Source organism: Cnephaeus nilssonii (assembly GCF_951640355.1).
Source record: "Cnephaeus nilssonii genome assembly, chromosome: 10".
Taxonomy (NCBI): Eukaryota; Metazoa; Chordata; class Mammalia; order Chiroptera; family Vespertilionidae; genus Cnephaeus; species Cnephaeus nilssonii.
The window spans coordinates 53,483,540-53,506,279 of record NC_137081.1 but is presented as its reverse complement, the minus strand read 5'-3'; the positions used below and the strand labels follow the sequence as shown (position 1 = coordinate 53,506,279).

Below are 22,740 nucleotides of genomic sequence, written 5' to 3'. Positions count from 1 at the left end.
ATGTTCTCTGTGCGTTTTGGGGAGGCAAAAGGCATGCAGAGTCGTGGGCTTAGATCCAGTATCAGACTGTTTATGGTATTCCTATGACGACTCAGCTCTTTAAAAGGGTTTGAAACTTGAGTAAACTTCTCCCCCACATGATTTATACAAATGCATCATATATAAATCAACAAATATCATAGAACTGTATTTAGTAATGATATCAAATTTCTATATTGGAAAAAAGAAAATGTATCCTTTGCATTAAGAGATTGCAAAGCTGGGCGCTTCCATTTATGCACCACCATGCTTCCAAACCTGCAAGCTTTATCTGGCTTCATGAGAAGTATTTGGAAACATGGGCTAGAAAAAGAGGCTACATTAGACTTAGGGAGTACCTCTTGTTGCTGGTTTTTGTCACCCCAAAATGGCATGCTGCTTCAGTGTCATCTCTGTTCTCAACAGCATAAATAAGAAAAACAAATGTGTAAGAGTTCATCCCCAGAAAGCTGGGAATTCTCTGTCTCTCTGTCTCTCTGTCTCTAGCTCTCTCTTTCCCTCCAGACTCCACCCCCTCTCCTCTGTCAACTAACCAACACTTACTCCAAAGGAGGTTAATATAAATTACTCAATAGACTCTCTCAAAGCATCTGGTTGATGCTTTCTGTCTTTTAACTGGACTTTAAAGTCTTCATGTATTTCTTTGCTTGGCTCAAGCAGAGGTCATATTTTATTCTAAAACGTGCTTAATCGTCCTTTCCCAAAGATCCCTGCTATGGTCTGATAGAGTCATTCTCATAGTAACACAGTTTTGCTAGAAGTCTTGGAAGAAAATCAGAGTTATGAGAGGGGTAATTTCTCAAACCCTTGAAATATGTGCCTGTGGACTCTTTAATATTAAAAATATGGCATTTCTCTGATTTATAAAAAAAAATTGAACTCAAAGTTTATGGGTTCAAAATAAATGCCAGATATGGGAATATATGTAGAGTTTGAGACACTTGAACTTATAGATGGCTTTTCTTCCTGTTATATACGAATCGATTAGTGCAAACTCTGTCTCTGTTTTTCTTTGGTTCAAGCAAAAGTGTTTTGTGTGAGTGTGTGTGTGTGTGTGTGTGTGTGTGTGTGTGTGTGTTTACTCCTCACTCAATTTTAGAGAGAGAGAAAGGGAAAGAGAGAGAAACATCGATGTAAGAAGAAACAGATTAGTTGCCTCCTGTATGTTCCCCTACCACAGATCAAACCTGGAACCTAGGTATGTGCCCCGACTGGGAATGAAACCCGTAACCTTTTGGTGTACAGAACAACGCTCCAACCAACTGAGCTACCTGGCCAGGGCCCAACAAAAGTTTTTATAATATTTTAGGTACTCCTTAAAGTAAATAGTAAAGTCAAGTAATGTTTTTCACTAGAAAAACCTAGTTGTTTTAAAAATATGTATCTAGATTATTTCAGACACTAGATTAACTCTAGTGACCAATGTAATGTGTCTTAAGCAGGTCCAATTTTAAATAGACCATAATTTATATTTTGATATATCCACTTGTTTTTTATTTTTTGAATATATATTCTAACTAGCATAAGAACCAAACTATTGTGGAATGAAAGTGTACCTAGTTTTCTTGTTTGTTTTTTGTTTTTTTAACCTTTAGATGTAATAAAATCTGTATAATTCCATGTGATTAAATAGCTCTCAGTTAGTGGGTAATGTCTTTCATCTTCATAACAATAGAAACTGACAGAAAGAGTGTGGCTTCCAGAAATCCTAAAACCACAATACTAATAATAGCAATATCCTCCCAAATCCACTGCTTTCTCTTTGTATCTGTTGGAGCATTAACATATGAGGACCAGGAACTGTAAAAAATTTGTGCCTGCTAGATTATCCATTGGCAAAAAAAGGCCTAAAGACCAGATTACCAGCCCTAGCCAATTTGGCCCAGTGGATAGAGCATTGGCCTGCAGACTGAAGGGTCCCCGGTTTGATTCTGGTCAAGAGCATATACTCAGGTTGCAGGCTTAATCCCCACTGGGGGGTGTGCAGTGCAAGAGGCAGCTGATCAATGATTCTCTCTCATCATTAATGTTTCTATCTCCCCCTCTCCCTTCCTCTCTTAAATCAATAAATATATATATATATTTTTTACAAAAGACCAGGTTACCAGGGTCTGTATCTCTTGAGACATAAACTGGCTCCTCCATCTCCCATCCCTGGTTATCCATCCTTGCCCAACAGAGGAGCCTAGAAACCTTTTGTTAGTGGAATTTGGAATAGCAGTTGTATTTTCTCCATTATTTCATTCACTTTTCATTGATAAGAATATTTTATTCAGTTTAACCCAAAGGTCCTCTGGAAGAAGTTCCTAAGAACTAACTGGAATTCTACCACCCCTGTGGGATGTCTAACTTGACCTAGTTCAGTGGTGCTATTCACACATGGGACAAGCTCCCTTCAGCTTATTGAGTGGATTGGTGGAAACAGGTTTCATTGCATAGAATAGGTGGGCAGCTGCCATGCTTTATAAACTGACACCCAAGCTGGATGTTCCTTGGGAAGGTACCTGGCAGCACGGGGAAAAGCAGCACTTGGTTTGCCCTGGTGGCAGAGGCTAGGCTCTGGGACCACCCTCCTTGCTCCCATGTGTCATGTCCCCACTCCCACCACCTTCTTCTATTCTGGATTCTCTTTCTTGCTCTGAGTTCCTAGATTCTGTCATGACTGTTTGATAAATGTTGTTCATAACTATTTTGGTGTCATCCTATCTAATAAAGAGGGAATATGCTAATTGACCCTCACACCATTGCAAAGATGGTGGCGCCCACAGCCAATAAGAAGGGAATATGCTAATTACTGCCCCACCCTCAAAGATGGCGGCACCCACAGCCAATAAGAAGGGATTATGCTAATTTACTGCCCCGCCCTCAAAGATGGTGGCACCCACAGCCAGTAAGGAGGGAATATGCTAATTGACTGCCACACCCTCAAAGATGGCGGCGCCCACAGCCACAAGATGGCGATGCCCAGTTCCCTCAGCCCCGCCGGGGTGGCAGGCGCAAGGCAAGGCTGGGCCCGCCCCCAGGCGAGCCCGGCCACTCCGCACGCATGCCTCCAGAGTCCCCCAATCTCCTCAGCACCCCAGGGCCGGTCTGAGGTGCAGGCAAGCCTTGGATGGCAGCTTCCCAGCCACCCAAGGCCGCCCGAGGCTCAAGTAACCAGGGCCGGCCAAGGATTGCGCTGCTGGCAGTGGCAGCAGCAGAGGTGTGATGGGGTGTTGCCATCCCCTGATCGCCAGGTTGCCTCCTGCCCCTGAGGGCTCCTGGACTGTGAGAGGAGGTAGGCCAGGCTGAGGGACCCCCCTCCGGTGCATGAATTTTACAGTTCCAAGATTGCTTAGCAGCATGGATGTAGTGGGTCAAGTTGTTTTCTCTCTTGAAATTTTACTTTCTTTTATTTTAGATTGTAACTCCTCAAGGGAAGGGACACTGTCTCATCCATTTTCTATCCATTGGTCTTCTCAGAGCACTATACAATATGATATATATATATACATATATATATATATATATATATATACACACATATATATATAAAACATTAAACATGCAATGTGTGTTATAGATATGCAATATATTTTTATTATAATAGTACATAATAGATATGAAATATATGTAATATAGTTAACAAATATATACAATCTATTACAATGAAAGTTTATAATTGATTGGCAATGAGAAAATCAGTGTAACAAGGAACAGAGTAATAGCCATACAGTAAGAAAATTTAATTTTCTATTTTTTATAGATATTTTGAGGTGGTTATAAAACTTCTGCTTCATAGTGTGCTGAAATCTAATACAAAAAGCACCGATTTAAAGAGTTTAAAAAAACCTGAATTATAATTGGTTGTTTTGTAACCAAACAACCAGTGTGATCAAAGTAGGACATCAGGAGGAAGCGTGTCTGGAACCAAGTCGACATCCCGAGTCCCTTTTTTTCACTCTTGGTGACTAATAGTGCACGAGGCTTTTGCTCATTTACCAAAAGCATATGGAGCAGGGCACTGTGCACATGGAAACCGTGCACATGTGGAGGGCCGTGTGTCTCTGTCCCCGCAGTCTCCTGCAGATAGGATCTGTCCTTCTGTCTTTCAAAAGACAGGCGTTCACAGGGGTTGGGAATGCCAGCCTCAGAATCCTGGCATTCAAGCTACAGGAGAACGTTGTCATCCAGGTCAAACCCATTTACAGATGAGGAAACAGGTTCCAGAGAAGTTAAATAACTGGCCAAGGTCATACAGCTCATTCTCAGCTTCCAGAAACGGAATGCAATTTTCGGTTCCAAGCCCAGGGCTTCCTTCCCTGCCCCAGCTGCCCCTGTTCATTGGCTTTGTTTGGCCGAAGAGACTGGGAGTCAGGTAGAGCCCCAGGAAAAGTTAATTTGGAAAGTAGGGTAGCAGACACTTGTCATATGAAAGGAACTTAAAGTGGAAGAAAGTGAGTCATTTAGATGGAGGAGTTAAAAATACAGAGTTAAGGCTCTCAACACATCATGTGCACACTGTCATCCTTCTCATGGAAGGAGAAAAGAAAAGTGAAAAGAGTTGCTTTGCTCTGACCTGCAAGTAGCGTGCGCTGAGAAGTGTGGCAGGCACAAACCCGGGTGCCATAGACACTCGCTCACACCAGCTCTCAGCACTGGCAGCGTGCCACCGATGGCAGAAGCTCCGGCACTTCTTACCTGATGGTGCCGGGTGGTGGTGACAACTGAGAAAGGCTGTTTCTAGCTTGAAGTGGAGGAAAAACAATTTAAAAAACACACTCTGAGAATATATCTAAGTTATTGACCATTGTAAAAGCTGCACAGGAGACCCCATAGAATAAAGGGTTTTAACAGTCACTTTATTACTTGGAAAAGAGTTACTAAAACCAAGGATTTCCCCACCAGCAACTAGTTTACAAATTTATATTAAGGGCTAACATGAACAGTGATAATGTCTGGGTTTTTCCAGCTCAGGCCTCAGAGGCCGGCTAGCTGCGGGTTGCCCTCCATGTCAGCAGCAGGGCAGGTCACAGAGCGGCTCAGATATGCAGGGAAGTAGTGGGGAGGAGCACCCTGCCCTTCGGGAAGCATATACTCTCGGTGTGAGCTTCGAGCATGTGAGCACATTGTTGGAAGTTTCCATAAAAGCTGTCAATGTGAGAGCAGGAAAAATGTACATCAGAAAAATATCGAAGAACAAGAAGACAAAATGGGAGAGTCACATTACCAGCTTGCCCATTAATGAAATTAACTACAGAATAGCTAAACTAGAAGCCACTTGGGAATGAGTTTATTCTGGGCTGAGTGAGGTGGAAAATGTTCCTGGGATGGACAGGGTCTGTTAAGAGACGGCACGGATGTCCAGAGGGCAGTGTGTGGGGTGGCCACCTCCTTCCAGACCTACTGACCAGGACAGGGTTCTCACTGAGGTTCAGGATCCAGGCCATGCACAGATGGGCCACTTGCAGCAGAGCCCAGAAATACCTGCTGTGACATCGCGTTTGCGTCATTCACAGTGTCAGTGCTCTCTTAAGATGGGGCATAACTGGCCTTTTCAGTAATCATCAGTGATTCACTTTCCCAAACGAAAGCCTCGGTATTGATCCTGCATGCTTTTGAAACTGTTTTTAAAATGTCTGGATTTTGGTTTCTGTGTTTTGAATTTCCCCCGTTTTTGCAGTTCTTGGTTTCTATCTCACTGAGTGCAGAGGATTTTAATTGTTGCTATCTATCTATGTGTGCTTCCCAGCATGAAAGCGATGCCTAAGGGCCCTTGTGGCACTTCGGGGCGGGTGGGTTTTGTGTCTGAGCAAGCAGACTCACAGTAGCCATGCTGAATGTCAGTAATACATTTCTCCTTTCCCCCCCTGTAGCAGTGAAAGCCGGGAAGAGAAGAAAGCTGACTCACAGAAAGGTGTTGACAGGGAGACTTGTCTATGACTTGATCTTCAATTTATTTTTTACAAATATATGAGAAGAGTGCCACAATTATTAATAAAACTGCTTTGATCATGTATTGTAAATTCTGTCTCTCATCCCAAATCCACCTTCATACTGTAAGTAGTGCAATACTTGTTTCTTTTTGCGTTTAAACTTCTGAGCAGTGAGACACACTTGTGAGCATATGCAATAGCTAATGAAGAACCTCTGCATTCCTTGCTGTGTGTTAGGCATTTGTAAACACTGGGTTCTCATTGTCAGTTTTATGAGAGCAATAGCTTTCTTAAAGAGATAAGTCATATTTACCTAGTTTGTATTTTCCTACTGTAGTGACCTGAGGATACCTGGTAATTTCAATGAGAAGAATTTTGAATGGTAGTCTTACTTCTTATTTTGTATCAGTGACTTATTTCAAAATAACCAAATTAAAAATTTAGTTGGAAAGCATTTTTTAACAATTGAATTTATGCACTTCCTTGATTTAATATGATACATTTAATAGTTAAGAATTTATATGTAACTAAAACTTAAATTTGAAAAAAAATATGTAGAAACCTATTCACAACTTGTTTAAAAGAATCAGACACTAATGCAAAGAGTCAAGTAGTATTTGCTTAAAATTCAAGTTGTGATTACAAGATCAAATACTAGGCTTGTACGAAATGCTTTAGAAAAACTTTGTAAGTTTTGTGAGATTTTAAAAAAAAAACCTTTATGGGAAATATGCTGTTAAATTTCTCTCCCGTTGACAATGAATATTTTCCAAATAAACCTATTATATACAAACTCGTGGAATACCAATGGTGAGTCATTGTACATGAAATTCCACTTCTGTACAGTTCTCTGCTGCTAAAGGTCATGTACTGCTTAAAGCTGCTTCTGAATCATGTTCTAATGTTAGACTGACAGGTCTCTGTTTTTCTACAAAGCTCTTTTCCACTTTTTAATTAAATGCATGTTGTAGAAAAATAATCTTTTAAATGAAATTTTCAGATTCTGTTTGAAAAGCTTCTGTAGATATTTCAGTTCATATGAAATCATCTTTACTAAGCTTATATAAGAAGAAGAAAAGTTGAGAATTTTTGAGCATTACTAAGAATACAGTATTTCTTTTGTTTTAGATGAATGTGAAATTAACAAAGACCAAATCTTGTAGTACTCTTGTTTCCTAAGAATGATCAGTGATCTTCAGTGTCCAATTAGTTAATCATTCAGACCCCTGTCGCTTTTCCAAACTATTCATTGCATATTCTGTGTATAAGTGCACATGAAAAGTGAGGGGAAAAAGCTCTTGTGATTAATCTTATAAGGGGTAAAAAAACACCAATAACAAAACCTTCATTAGGTTCAACATTTTGATGCCTTCTGAAAAATTCCCCTCAGAATCTTTTAAGGAGCCATTTCTTTTATGGAACATAAGCCTAAAAAATATAAGAAGAATATGCAGTGAACAAAGTCTGTGTTTATAAATGCCAAGGAAAAAATACAGAAACTTTCCATTCTCAATGTGCTGCCTTTGTATATTTTGTAATACAGATACTACGTTATAAACATTTCCATTGTTTTATGATTTAGACTAGCAGTACATGCCAGTCAGTCCCATAAGCAGCCTACTAGTATTTTCACATATGAATAACTGTTTTGTTAAAAATGATTGTAGTGAATTAAAACCTTCACATGGTCACCTATTTGAATAAGCAATCATATCCAATGAAATTCTGTATTTCTGAGTATTTTTATAGTCATTTTGTTCTTGTGTGAATTTTAATGATATCCTTATGTTAATCCTACTATTTTGAAATTATATAAAATATAAGAAAAATGTAGTGTTATATATTTCTTCCTAATTTCAGATTCCTGGTCAAAATTAGTGAATATCTTGAATGTAATTTATTGCAAAGTTTAAGTAAAGTGTAAATGTGACTAGGATATTGTGTTTTTCACAACTAAGAAATGTTATGTGGAAATAAATATTTATCCTAACTAATTTTCTTGCACATTTTAAATTGTGTTGCAAGTGTCTTGTCTTTTTTCCCCTTAGTGTTAATCAGTAAATCAATGTTTGATCATAATATTTAAATTTAGACACCCTTCATGTAAAGAAAACTTGGTGAAGTATACATTTCAAGAGTATTAATACAATTTGATGAACAGAATATTTTGAGAGGTATATTAGAAAATATGTCTTCATTTTCCCAGAGAGCAGGAACTTGGGTACATAGATTGCTCATACCCAAAAGGTTTAAAGGTCATTAGCAGGATTACTTATTTATTGGAACACCTTAGACTTCTGTTTTCACTCTCAGTGGTAAAAGGATTTCCTCCCTGTTTGTTACAATAAGTCAGGTGGGACCATTATTCATTTGTAGCCGTAATTGCATTCAGAATTCTAATGTATGAATTAATACTTTTCTCATGACTCTTGAGTTTACTTTGTAATTGCTACCATTTAACAGCTTTTGATATTGGGAAGTTTTTTTCCTAAATATAATCTAAATAAATCCTTAATGTAGTTTAAATCCATAGCCTGATGGAAACTTTCCACTGACAAGCCACAGCAACTTGTATTTCAACACCATCTCTAAGATCTTATAGAATTTTTCTTGGCTCTTTTAAGTGTGGCTTATTATTTTTTTTTCTTACCTGCATTGACCTACTTCTTTTTCCATTTAACTTTAGCCTGATTTACTCTTGGGGACTTGACTATTTTACTGTCATTGCAAGATAACTCTCCTAATTTTCCAATATATCCATCTCATATATTCATGCAATGGAATGAAATGTGATTGCAACCATTTGAAAATTTTATGAGCATAATTTGGATAATATGATGATTCTCTAAGTATCTACTTTGAAAGGCTACTTGTAATCAGTCCCCTTGAAGAAGCCCATATTCAGAATTACTGGTAATACTTTATTTTAGAGGCCTCTTTGGGCATTTTCCTTGGAAAGCTATAGCAATTGATACAACTGTCACTCCAATTCAATATCTATTGATGCATTGACCACTATTCTTTGCGCTGAAACTTTGAAAATGGGACTGTGATAGTTGCTTCTAATGGCAGGGTAGACACATAGCTATAACATAATGTGATATACAATAAGTTGGCAGTGTGATTAAAGCAGTGAATAATTCAAGAGTGGAACTACTTGGAGTAGGGCAGAGTTTGAAGAAAATGTTAGATAAGAGGTAGCATATGAATTATGATGGATATGGGAAAGGAAACCTACTCCAAGAACTGCAAAGATTCTTAAATACATGTCTATCTACACTAATAAAAGAGAAGCATGCAAATTGACCATCACTCCACTACACCCACCAGCCAATCAGGAGCAAGTATGCAAATTAACCAAACAAATATGGCAGCGGCCACAGAGCTGGAGCAAGCAGGAGGCTTGGGTTGCCCCCAGTAATGGAGGAAGCCAAGCTTCCCTTGGCCTCTGCTCAAGGCTACAAAGTTTCAATTATAGAAGATAAATAAATCCCAGATACCTGCTTCCAGCTAGCCCTGGCCTCCGCTCAAGGAGGCGCTGAAAAAAAAAAAAAAAAAAAGAAAGAAAGAAAAGAATAAAAGGAGGGGCTGGGAGCTTGGGTCGCTGGGGGTGTGGCCAGCCTGCAAACAGCCATCAGCCCCTCAATCAGGCTGGCCAGGCACCCCAGCGGGACCCACCACCCTGAAGGGGCTGTGGCCAGCCTGCAAACAGCCATCAACCCCTCACACAGGCTGACCACACCCCCATGGGGTGAGGGTCCCCGCTGGGGGGTTTGGCCAGCCTGCAAACAGCCACCAGCCCCTCACCCAGGCTGGCCAGGCACCCCAGTGGGGACCCCCACCCTGAAGGGGCTGTGGCCAGCCTGTAAACAGCTCTCAGCCCCTCACCCAGGCTGGCCACACCCCCATGGCCCAATCCCTATAAATGGGCAGTGGTACATCCCTTGAGGGGTCCCAGATTGGAGAGAGTGCAGTCTGGGCTGAGGGACACCCCCCCCCCCCCATTCACGAATTTTGTGCACCGGGCCTCTAGTATTGAAATAAAAAAATAAAGTATGTGTGATAACTAGCCAACAAACAGCCCAATATGGTGGAGTGTTAGGAGGATAGTGGACACCTGTGAGAAAAGGTAGAAACACAAGTTGAAAACATTATAAGTGATATATTAGCATATTTGAGTTTTGAGTAATGGAGATACATGAATTTTTGGAAGATGCGTTTGGCCACAGAGTAGAGAGCATTGTGGGAGAAAAGTGGAATCACCTCCTTAGGGATGCTGCTCCCAGGATGGTTCTCCAAGGCTCAAACCAAACTCTCTGTGAGTGGTCTATAAACTTTTATTAAGACTGCATCCAAATAGACTGAAGTGTACTCCCTGGGTACTTAGTACGTCACACCAGATATAATAGCTATATTATAAATCCTTTTATGTAGAGCATTCCTTTATATAATAGGTTTGGGTTGTACTTGAAAAAAAATGTTTTGAAAAGCATAATATCACAGTAATCCTGAGACTGTTGAAGCAATCTCAGTGTAGTACAAAATTCAGCCAGTGGCTGGTTCATCTGGGCCTAGAGGCCACCTGCTCCCACCCATCCTTTAATTCTCTTCATTACATCCATTTTTACCATGGACTCAGCTTTGTATCTACGTAGTCTTGCCATCAGATGTAGGTGTAGTCATAGATGTCTGCCATGTAACTTATTTCAACTTATTTCTGCCATTTGTTTATAAGCTCCCTGAAGGCAGGAATAGTGTTTATCTCTCCTTTGTAACTCTCCAGAGCCTAGTTCTGTGTTCTGCTCTTTATCCACCCAGCAAAGGCCGTGGACAGAATTATAAGTAAAATGTATCAGAAGATGCTATTGCTCAATTTACTAATAATGATTAAAGATCCAAAAAGGATTCTCACTCACATATTAATATTAGAACAAAAAGAAATGCTTATTTTTTAAAATATTTTTATTATGTTTATTTATTTCAGACAGGAAGGGAGAGGGATGAGAGAGAATCATTGATTGGTTGCCTTCTACACACCCCACACTGGGGATCGAGACCGCAACCCGGGCATATGCCTTGACCGGGAATCGAATGCTGTGACCTCCAGGTTCATAGGTCGACGCTCAACCACTGAACCACGCTGGCCGGGCAAGAAATGCTTATTTTTGAAGGTGTGTCTAGCACTTGTGGACACACAAGGCTCAAGTGAAAATCTGAACAATCTATGTAGTCATCAAACTAGGAGAAGAAGCTAGATAGATGTGACTAGGAGGAAAGAAAAGGGGAAAGCAAGGTGCCAGGCATAGATATAATGTCAGATATATAAGTAATCAGTAGGTATTTTTGTACTTCTTTCACATTCAGAAACTGAGGTTCAAAGAGGCTAAGCAAAGGTCTTTAAAATGTGTTTCTCACTGTGGGAGGTGGTTCTGAATTTCTAACCCATGTCTATTTAACCTCAGCTGCAGTACCCTGCATCTCCAGCAGGAGGTGAGGTTTGGGTGCCTTCCTCACTTAACAGGGCACTCACTCTAGCTCATGCAACCAGACTCAGGTTAAGATGTGTAATATTCCTTCTCAGTTATATTATACTAGTGGCCCGGTGCATGAAATTCGTGCATGGGGGGAGGTGTCCCTCAGCCCGGCCTGCACCCTTTCTAATCTGGGACCCCTCGGGGGATGTCCAACTGCTGGTTTAGGCCTGATCCCACTGGGGTCGGACAAAACCGGCAGTTGGACAAAACCAGCAGTCGGACAAAACTGGCAGTCAGACATCCCTCTCATAATCTGGGACCGCTGGCTCCTAACTGCTCACCTGCCTGCCTGCCTGATCACCCCTAATCACTCTGCCTGCCAGCCTGATCAAGCCCAACTGCCCCCCTGCTGGCCTGCTTGCCCCCAAATGCCCCCCCCCTCCCGCCGGCCTGCTTGCCCCCAACTGCCCCCCTTAGCCAGCCAGCTCGCCCCACCTGCCCCCCCCCAGCCGGCCTGCTCTTCCCCATCTGCCCCCCCTGCTGTCCTGCTCTCCCCCACCTACCCCCTGCTGCTGGCCTGCTTGCCCCCAACTGCCCTTCCCTGCCAGCCTGATCACCCCTAACCGCCTCTGCCTCAGCCCCACCACCATGGCTTTGTCCCAAAGAACATCTGGAAGGTCTCCCTGTCTAATTAGCATATTGCCCTTTTATTAGTATAGATTTTCTTTGTCACTTAAATTTCTGTGATTAACATTGGGAACCAAACCTACTCAATGAACTTTTTTTTTTCATGCTCATGAGTCACAAATATCGTGACTTTGGACAGGAAAAACAATGGAATAGTTCGGGTTTTGTGGTTTGATGGGTCACACTTCTCACTATACATGCATTTTAAATATCTGACAAATTTGTGGTGACTTTTAAGTTGAAAGATTAAAGATTATATAGATTAAGAACTTTGATTGAATTTGTTTAAAGTCTGTAATATCAGAAAAGATACCATTCGCAATTTAACTATAAGAAAATTATCTTTCTTTTTATTAATTCACATTCTTAAATTTAAATATTAATATTATCACAGAAAGATAACATGCAGAAAGATGATAAATTTCTACTGAGCATGACAGTGGTCTTACTAATGCCATGCTCTGAGCTCTTCTTATTCGTGGTGACCTTATGCTTTATTACCCATGTTCATCTCTCATTCTCAACCTTTTGTATCTGTCAGAAATCCTGAATAGCCACTCCAGGTCATTCAGGATATATGTAAGAAGGTTCTCAGACACTGCTGAAAGAACCGTCACAAAGTTCTCAGAACAAACTCCTCTTACTTTAAACTCTGAAAAGAGGCATTCTTGTGTTTTGGTATGTTTTTCATTTAGATATTATTAAATCTTAAATATTGTACAAATTTGGCAGTTTTAAAAATTGAAATTCTCAAATCAACTTATAGCAAAAGCAACAAGGCCAAGTGGTGGAACTGGCAGCCTCAGTGACTACCTCTGAATAAGAAAGGAAAGACCTAGAATGACATACAGCCTGATATGTTAATTGATCTTTATGGTGGTGACCTTAAGTATTGAGGAGACTAAGAATTATATTTTATGCCTGCTATTTTATAAAGCATGGAGGTATGTAATCATTTTTAGGAAGGTTTCCAACACAAAAAATGTTCAAAAATAATTTTTAAAGTGACTTTCTAAAAACCTTGATCAAAAGTTAAAAAACAAACTCTGTATCGAATGGAAGAGATATAAAGACTTCTCCCTTCCTTTGGTGTACGTGCTCCTGGGTGCTGGTGACTCTAACAGGTTTATGAGAGGAATCTTAGCATCCACGTGCCTGCTGAGTCTGCGGCTGTCAATGGCAAGTGAGTCTGAACCTCTTAAGGTTTCATTAGTTCCTGGGTGTTTCAGACTTGCCCTCAGACTAAGTTTATATCTAACTTATTTGTTAATTTCTTTAACTTCCTCTTCCAAAATGCTAAAACTCTTATTGGAGAGTAAAACTTCTCTTAGGGGGGTCAAATGAAATCTGACTTTAACTTCAGTCACATTATTGCCATTTGCAACCTTAATTATGCAAAAAAATATGCTGGGATTGTTTATTACCTCTGGGCTCCAGAGGAAACAGTTTTGATATTGTACAATACTTGTACAATAATATCAAGTCAGTCATTGTACAATATCAGATATTATACAATGGTCTTAATATCTATTATTTATCTGATATTGTGCAACATCTGCTATTGTACAATGGTCTTATTAATATCTGGAATTGTGCAATGTATGGTTTCAATTAAGATAAAAGGAGGATTTCTATTTCATTTGCTTTTATGACTATTAATTCAGCCCAGGATGTGAACATATGCTCTATGACTACTGTTCTGGATATAGAGCTCTGCAAAGATCAGTCCAGCTACTCACTGTGATTAACTCTTATCAAGAAATAAAATTATAACAAGAACCCTACAGGCTTGGATGTCAGTTTATAATTCCAATGGATGAGTGAGATTTGAGACTTAAAGTGAAGCTACTAATGGCATGCTCTGAAAATACAGTTAAAGCTGAATTTCACAATCCTCTGTCCATTTCCATGCATGACTCACCAGTTTAATATTAACAGATTTTTTCCATTTCTTCCATTTTAAGATATTTATGCTATAGCTCACTGTCTGAAATAACTTTTTCCAGCAAATGGTCTGAAGCTAAGTTTAAGTTTCTAAAATCAAAATTTTTAAAAAAATGAGGCCATTTTGCAAATAACTGAGCAAAAAGTCATGTTTCCTTAGTTATCTAGGCATTACTTTGCTAGGCTAAAGTCAGCATCTGAAATCTATGCTTTCATTAATATACTGGTAGTTATATAATCCAAAAACAGTCAAAACCTTAAGTGATTAACTTGGCTTTTTTTAATTCTACTGAGCCATCAGAGCTACCAAGATGATAATGTTAATATTACTTGTTCTTATAATATGAGCCTCATCATAGTTACCTGGTATAAAATTATAAATTACATAAATAACCAAAATTTTTTCAGTTGATGTTTTCAAAAGTTTATATATATATATATATATATATATATATATATATATATACACATACACATACATATACATATATATGTATATATATATAATACATATTAATAACTGATATATGTATTGCATGAAAATCTTATGAACTGCTTAATTTAACACATTTCTATGTATCAATTTTTAAAATATATATTTTTATTGATTTCAGAGAGGGAGAGAGCTAGAAATATCAATTATGAGAGAGAATCATTGATTGACTCCTCCTGGGAATTGAACCATGACCTCCTGATTCATAGGTCGATGCTCAACCACTGAGGCACGCAGGCCAGGCAAATGTATCTATTTTTTAATAAGAACTCAACTCCGCATGTTTACAAGGCTGTCTGGAATAACAAGCAAAATAAACAAGAGCCTTTCTGGATAAATGTGTCCATATGCCAAAGTGATTTATGTCTGATTCAAGACACAAAACTCATTACCTCTAAAAAAAAAATAAAAAAATGAAGGCGCATTTATTAAATGACCAGGAGAAATTCTACAGTATGTAGAACAGGGATAATAATACATAATTTTATAGTTTATTTTTAAAAACAAGTCCAAGGAAGTAAAAATATTCTTTTAATCAAGATGCTCAAAGAAATAAGAAAAATTGGTGCAAGGACTCCTTCAAGTTAGGATTTATGATACAAATATTTTCATCTTTTAATAGGGCAAGCTGGTGTTCACATCTCAGTTCCAAGCTGCCTCTTTCAGGAGGAAATATCAGTATTTTTTTAAAGCACATTTACAATGCTTTGCCATCACCCCTGCTGTGTTTGTGTAGCACCTATGGCCATAACTGGCACCTGGGGGCCTTGCATTGTTGGCAGTTTCCCTCTCATTTCTTTGGAGTCTGTTCACCTGCTGTGGTTTTACTTAGAAGACAGTGCTTTGCATAGATGGTTTCCTGAGGCAGTTTAAACAGTCTTTCTCAGAAAATGGTGCCATTCTGCCTGTGAACAGCTCTTCTCTGAGAGGTGCTGACAGTAGCCTGGTCGGGTCAGCGTGCTTGGACTTGGGTTCCCAGCCATGCTGGGCTAGCTTCTCTCCCGGTCCCCTCTTCCCCCCGTTTCTGTGACATCACTGCCCACATCTGGCCGTCCCTTTAAAGAAGAGCACAAGATTTGGACTAGTCCCGTTAGAAAAAATAAAACGCTTCCCAGGAAACCTATGCAAAGCTCCCACAAAAACAGTTCATAGTTGTTTCAGCAACTGATGTGAAAATGATTTTTAAATAATAAGCAAAACCAGACTGAATCTTTCAAATTTCTGTAAGGTAATAATCTGTTGCAAGGACATAAGTCTCCACTTAAGGTTCTATGTAAGAAATTTGGGGACAAAGTTAACCTTAAATTTTCTTGATTTGAGAATCTTTTTTTAAAGATCATCTTGATAGTGCAGTTTTAAGATAATAAAAACAAAATGGCTTTAATCAGCTTTAAATGGCATGCTGTTTTGAGGTGCTAAGGTAAAGAGAAGCATTGCTTTATGAAGTGGGTCATGTGGGTATATATATGTTGGTGTGCTGTGTTGGAAGCGATTCCATGGTCTTCGTCAGTATACCACTAGAGAGAGAAAGAAAAAGGTCAGAATTAGAAAGTCAGTTGTCTTTTCTCCCGCAATCAATTCAAATGAGCTGTCATGAGCATACACAGAATAAAACAGGATGTTTTAATTCCCAAATGAGTGTGTGAACTGAAACGTCATCAGTGAGGGTGTCTAATTCACTTCCTCCTTCCCCAAGCTTTCCCAGGCCATATTGTTCTGTCCTACAGAAGGTGCTGAGAGAACTCACTGTGAATTTGGCTTTACTGCAGAGTGCTTTAAGGATGTGTATATTCTAATAAAAATATCCAAATCCATTTTCTAATTTGAGTCAAAGGACACTTAGAACCATATCAAGCACAGGATGAAATGTTTATCCCATTATGCTCACTAGTTTTAATTAAGTGTTAGCAAGTGTCAAATTTCTCCTACACTGCAGTAAGATAAACTGTATTAAAATAAATGAGTTTTTTTAAAGGTAATTTTCCCTAATATATGTCAGTAAGGAACTAGAAAAATCTACTTTAGTATTCCATAAGTGAAGTCAAAAGTCAAATGTGTTATTTGGAAACACTTCGATTTTGCACTAGAGTTTTCATCTATATGTCTGACATTTATGTAGAAAGAGTTGACCTGAAGCAAAAATTTATCAACTCATGCTGCATTAAGCAACTGAGACATCATTGCCAGGCAAACATATCTTATGGAGACATAAATTAACTTTTAAAAGTTGCTTAATTAAAGTATGTCTTTTCTTTGAATATGAAAAAAATAAACCCCAACCTCTTATAAGAATCTGACCCAAAAGATATTTACCACATGTTTTGAGTATAAATGACTATCTCACTCCTATACAATGGGCACCGTTTGAACTGAGCATACAGCAAAGTGTGTGTGTTACAAGAAAGTGAGCAAAACCAGGCTTTTTCAGCTAGTACAGACAATAAAGCATTTTACATATAAGAACATTTAGTGCAACATACATACATATATACACACATATGTATGCGTATTTATATACATATTTTTTCTTAATCAGAAAAGGTCAGGTGCAGAAAATGAATTTCACTTAATACCCAGAAACCTCCTACTATACAGTATAGACAACAACTGCTCTAGCCATTTCTGACTTTATAAAACAATCCGAATTGTTTATTGCCTGTGGTTGTTCAACAAAAGACAACATGTCAATTGCAAAACCTGAAGCGTGCTGATTATTAATATTCCACTGTTAGAGAAGCTAGTAATACACCAGACAGAGATGGAGTTTCATATTTGAATTGAGCTATTATCATGCTGGTTCCACTTCAGAATTACTCTGGCACACATTTACTGAGTAAGTGATTATTTCTGAATCAAAATAGGGAGAGACTGAACAATCACACCAATAGGAGAGCAGTGTTTGACAAGCACAGGGAATGTTGTGCTTCTCAACTCCCAACTCCCTACTATCATTGAACATTACTCTGTCTGTGGTTCAAGGACATCACTTCTCCCACTTCTCATTGGAACCACAAGCCTTCTAATTCTGTTCCTGTCTCCCGAGACCTCTGTGAGGCGCAGAATCCCAAAGTGGAGAAACCAGACCCCATCAGCACGTTCCCTCCCCTTGCACCAAGTTTTGCTATACCATCGCCTGGAAATCCACGCCAGCATCCACTAAGGCTTTGGTGATCTGAGCTGACTGCTGAAAATGAACGTTATCTGCGGGCAGAGAAAGGAAACATAGTCACTAACAGCAGCTCCAGTTTTCTGACCGGGAAGGGTGGGAAAGGCATAAGAAGAAAGGGACTGTTTGAAGTTCCAGGACTCAGCATCCCATTTAGCCCAAGACAAGTGAGTTGTGGAAAGCAACACTGTTTTATTGAAGTAGATGTAACAGTCTTGCCCCTCATGCTTTTGTTTTGTCAGTAGTGAAATTGCAAACCTGTCTGTGATACTAAAAAGTCTAATTAACTGAAACTCACCATCTGCTGTTCCATGAATAAGGAGGTACTCGACTTGTTTAAAATTTTCAGCTCTGCTCATGACTGTTGAATTCTGGAATTGGGAAAAAAGAATGTCATTATTCAAAAAAAGATCTGCCATAAACTGATTTTTCAGTTCAGTTTACAAAATAAAATGTTTTCAGCTGGGGCCCCCTTTGATACAAAATATAGCAAACCGATATTCAAGCAAATGCTGTCTCCATGCATGGCAGAATGCATAGCATGCCCTGAGCCTGGGAGACAGGACTGGAGAGGGAGGATGCCACATCTTCCTTGCCCGTGTAGGAAGAGGGTACCTGCCACTCAGGCTGCATGCAAAACCCCTTGAGCTCCAGACCCCATGTTGGCTGTGTCCTATGCATTAGCACAGGGCAGAGTCTCCTATTAGCAATGTATGTTCCATGGGCTTATGCTGTAGTTCAGCCAAAAAGTGTATTGCTATGGCAACCATGTGTCACATGGTGCCATACATGCTACGTTTCAAAGAGCCTGTACATAGCATTTGCAACTAAACATACTCTGCAATATGTCACATGAACTTTGGTCCACATTGCTAGGCTCTGAATGAGAAGCAAGTATACCTCTTTTGGAGCAGATGTTTAAAACCTAGGCAAATGTAACATATGGGAGGCAAAGCGGGTGAAAAAGATCAAGAACGGCCTGAGGGAATCAGTAGGTTGTTGTCTGCTTCGTTCTGTATTGGGGAAAACGCTGCTATTGGATCAAGTTGTTCCCAAATCAGCCAGGGAAGTAGGACCCAAAATTGGGAGGTCAGCTTTTTGAAGGCTGCTTTGTGGCCTCAAGTAGGACGTTCAGAATGAGGGTGGAGTCTTGGACGAAAAAAGCCTATGAAAGCACGGAACTGGTTGTCTGGTCTTAATCCCTGGAAGTTTACAAAGCTGGGATGAAGGTAAAGATGGCACATAGACATTTTAGTGCCTTTGTGAGGGGATGAGCTGGAGGAGTCTGCTTCTGTTGTCTTGTTATGGGTTGGGAGGGTTTAAACCAGCCAGCTAGTCCCACAGCATCCTGGTGAATCAAACTCAACTTTGTAAGAGCCAAGGTTTGTATTTTACAGATATCTTTGTGGCTACCACCAGCAGCAGCCTCACATTTTTTATGGGGGCCCTGATTGTCTGGCAGGAAGCTGGATGGGGCTAAGGTCAGAGTGCTTGTGTCCAGTCCGGGTTCAATGTCAGTGAGCTGTGCACTGGAGACAGGCTGGGCTCTGAGCCTGGTTTTCCATAAAATGGGAATGAGAACAACTCCTCTTCCTCCCTTACAGAAATAGGAACCTAGAGACATGGCTTTCTCCACCCCACACCCCTTTTTTAGATTAAATTGCTGATGCTGATGTGAGAATGCTGTAACACAGGGAAGACATTCTGCCTGCAACTTTCAGGACAGAGTTAACCAACATGTTTCAGTGGACTGAGGCTCCCAAGGGCATGTTGCCCAAAAAAGCTGAGAGCAGATGCCCGCCCACTCCTGTGCAGGCTGGTTCCCACTTGTCCTGACCGTATTACATTTCGGACCCATGTTGAGAGGTTTCCCATGAGATGTAGGAATAAACACCTAGGACTCATTAAAGGTCACACTTTTATTTTACTTCATTTTTAAAGAAGTGTTTTATCTGGTGAGATGTGCCAGATAAATTTATCCATGATTATGAATCCATTGATCCCAACATTACCCCATTTATTCTTCCATCTGTTCATTCATTTTTTCATCCAGCCAGTCAATACGTATTTGTGATATATCCCACTAAACAATAAGGTCCATGAGAAAAAGGATCTGTCTATATTGTTCATCACCATATTCTTAGCATCTAGTACAGTGCTAAGTAGTAATTAAATGAATAGCTGAGGGACATTTAAGCATCTATATTGCACTATTCACTGTAAGTCGTCCTAGTTTTGCAGAGGCAAGTGGGAGCAGCTGGGGTAGTGGAATCCTGCCCACTTTTAACCCATACCCCATGCCATTAATAATAGTAGCTAACATTTATTGAGTGTTCACTCTGTCAGTCGCTGTGCTAAGCACCATAACAGATTTATAAAAGCACTGCTCTCATTCCCGTGAGATCCTGCTTCCCACGTGGAGACAGCGAGATCCAGAAGTGAGTAATTTCCACCTGGTTCCATCTGTGGGAAGTGACAGAGCTGGACACGAAGTCTGGCGGCAAAACCCTTTCCACCTCCTATGTTCGTGATCTGGTCTGCCAGCAGTAGAGCAGCGGGGAATAAGCTGTTAATTAGCCGTCTTGGAATTTAGCACACAGATACAACGGGACCCTTTGGCTCCTTGGGTCCCCAGGCTCCCTGAGACTGACTTAATTGGGAGAGATCTTGGTCTGCACAGCCCTGCGAGATTTGTGAGGCATGTTTTCTGACGGTGCCCGTGAGGCAGAGGAAAAGGGTCAAAGTCAATCTCCCTCAAGGACAGTGTAGGAGTCTAAGCTGGAGACAGAGAGGCTGGGGCTTGAACCCTGACAGTGAACATTCATAACCAGAGCCCAGGCCCTTTCAAGTCCTTCTGGGTGATCCTTTCTGCTGGCTCTCTTCTCAGCCTGTGCAGACTGCACTGCTGTGGCCTCCCCCTGCTCCTGCCCCCGTTAAATCTAGCTCTCTGCTCACAGAAGACGGTCACCTTTAACCCCCGGATCCGACCCAAATATACATCTGCGTCAGCTCACCTCACCTCCCAAAGCCTCACAGTCCTTTCCTGCTTGGCAGCTTGAACAGCAAAAGCTGCTCCTACAACCTCCCTGCCATAAAACTGAGAAATGCCACTGAAACATAGAGTCATGCTTAGGAGACATATAAATACGCAGGACAGTTAGCAAGGAATGTGATAACTACTGGAGTTTGGACCAAAACAGTTTCTGGCTGCCTTTTTTTTTTTTTTTTTCTTAAATGGAGTGAATACAGGCTGAAAGAAGACAATTTTTATAAACAAGTAAAACCCCGAGCCTAAGATAAATGTTGTGATGTACACACTGTAGCTGTGATGAACTAGACATGGTGAGAAATGCAACATACTGAGAAAAAGACGAAAACTGTGATAAAAGTGTCATGATGCAAATTGTTTTACATTAACAATATTACACTACAAAGAAAGAAAGACAAATACTTTAATGCAGCAAGGGGAAAAAATCAAACAAAAGCTTCCCCTGCAACTGGAAGATCAGAGCGCCGCTGCCAAAGCACGCTTCCCCCGCGCAGGGGCGAAGCCTCCTCTCCGCGCGGGAGACCGGCCGCCAGAGGCACACTCCCCCTCAGGCTCCCGGGCTGCCGAGAACATCTTTTCTCCCCCAAAACGTGCAGCTGTGTCACCTGGCCTCACTCCCTACCAGACTGCGCATCCTGGTTTCCCCATCAAGAAAGACTCACGATAGTGCCCTTTGCCTGTGAACGTCAACACCCAAAGCCAGGGAAGGAAACGCATTAATTTCAGGTCTGATTAGCAATTAGAAACAACTTAATTGTGCTATTTTAATCCACCCCATTTGGATAATCCCCATTTGCCTGTTGATGGAAACTGAAATTAAAAAAAAATTAAAAAAAAAAAGGAAATGGATGACTAAGTTAGAAGCCGAACAGTCTATCACCAACTACTAAAAAGGAAGCTAAGAGTGATAAATGGGCAAGGATGCAATGGTGGTGCAGTTGGCACCCTCCTGAGGCTAGAAACTTCCGGAAAGCCCCGCTGCCAGCGACAGTCTGGCAAAGCAAAGTGGGAAGGATTGGTCCAGTGGCAGTGCCGACTCCACAGCATCTCTGCAAGGAGCTTTTCCTTCAAGCCCCAAGGAGAACCATCTGTAGCTGCTCGTTGGATCATGCTGGTTCCTCCGTTACCTTCCAACAAATAAATCTTTGTATTTTTGAAATAAAAGAGAGAACTGATGAGAGTGGGGAAGTACTGTGAGAAACAGAAGGTCTAACAATTTTTAAGCTACCCCCTGTGCCATCCAGGAGCCATAAGGACGATTGGCTTCCTGAGGACAATGGTGGCAGCTGCCATGTTTTCAAAGCTTACTCCATGGCACAGGCACAGGGATCTCATTGAATCCCTGCAATAGCCCTGCGGGGTAGGTCTGATTATCCCCATTATCTAGATGAGGAAACTGAGGTTCAGAGAGCTGAGGTAGCCTCCCAAAGCTCATACTGCTAGTAAGAACTGGATTTTGAGTACAGGGCAAATTCCAAAGCCCATTCCCTTTAACATTATAGTCTCGCGTCCCTTCACTTCATAGCCAGACAACTTATCCCCATTTCCAGAACCCTGTAGAAAGAGTACACAGCCACTGGTCTCATGGACAGCCCAGTACTCCAGTGACACACTAGCTTGGGTGTACCAACTTCTTTATGCATTCTCCCCCTTGAAACAAAGCCTTATAAATAATATTAAATGATGCTATTTGAGGAAGCACCATCCATGCCACAGAAAACAGAGGCTACTGAAAATATTTAAGAAAAAAATCAATTCAACCCACGATATCAGATGTTTTACTTGTTTACATCTCTCAAACAACTGTCCCCACGAGATGCCAAGGAAAGAGCTCCCGTCAACCCGACAGGGGGCTCTACCTCAGGCCTCAGCAAGCAACACTGGCTCCTTTAAAGATCACACAGCAGTCAACATTTTATCAGCACTCAACAAACAAGTTAAGGTTTGGCTTAAATCTGAAGGTCTCTCTCCCT

The 22,740-nt window shown here is 40.6% G+C and overlaps 2 protein-coding genes across 8 annotated transcripts in view; one reads left to right on the top strand and one right to left on the bottom strand.

Moving 5' to 3' along the window:
- SLC4A10 (solute carrier family 4 member 10) overlaps positions 1-5,961 on the top strand; it is a gene marked incomplete at both ends in the record, with an annotated part of 246,251 nt that extends 240,290 nt beyond the window's left edge. For all 7 annotated transcript variants that reach the window (XM_079782957.1, XM_079782954.1, XM_079782956.1 and 4 more), the window contains one exon: positions 5,895-5,961. In XM_079782957.1, coding sequence (XP_079639083.1) covers positions 5,895-5,961 — 67 coding nt within the window. The remainder of the gene's footprint in view (positions 1-5,894) is intronic.
- A 9,060-nt stretch (positions 5,962-15,021) lies between these two features.
- DPP4 (dipeptidyl peptidase 4) overlaps positions 15,022-22,740 on the bottom strand; it is an 84,000-nt gene continuing 76,281 nt past the window's right edge. The window contains exons 24-26 of the mRNA XM_079782407.1: positions 18,017-18,089; positions 17,680-17,753; positions 15,022-16,069 (exon numbers count right to left, since the gene is read on the bottom strand). Of these exons, the coding sequence (XP_079638533.1) occupies positions 15,968-16,069; positions 17,680-17,753; positions 18,017-18,089 (249 nt within the window). The 3' untranslated portion in view covers positions 15,022-15,967. The remainder of the gene's footprint in view (positions 16,070-17,679; positions 17,754-18,016; positions 18,090-22,740) is intronic.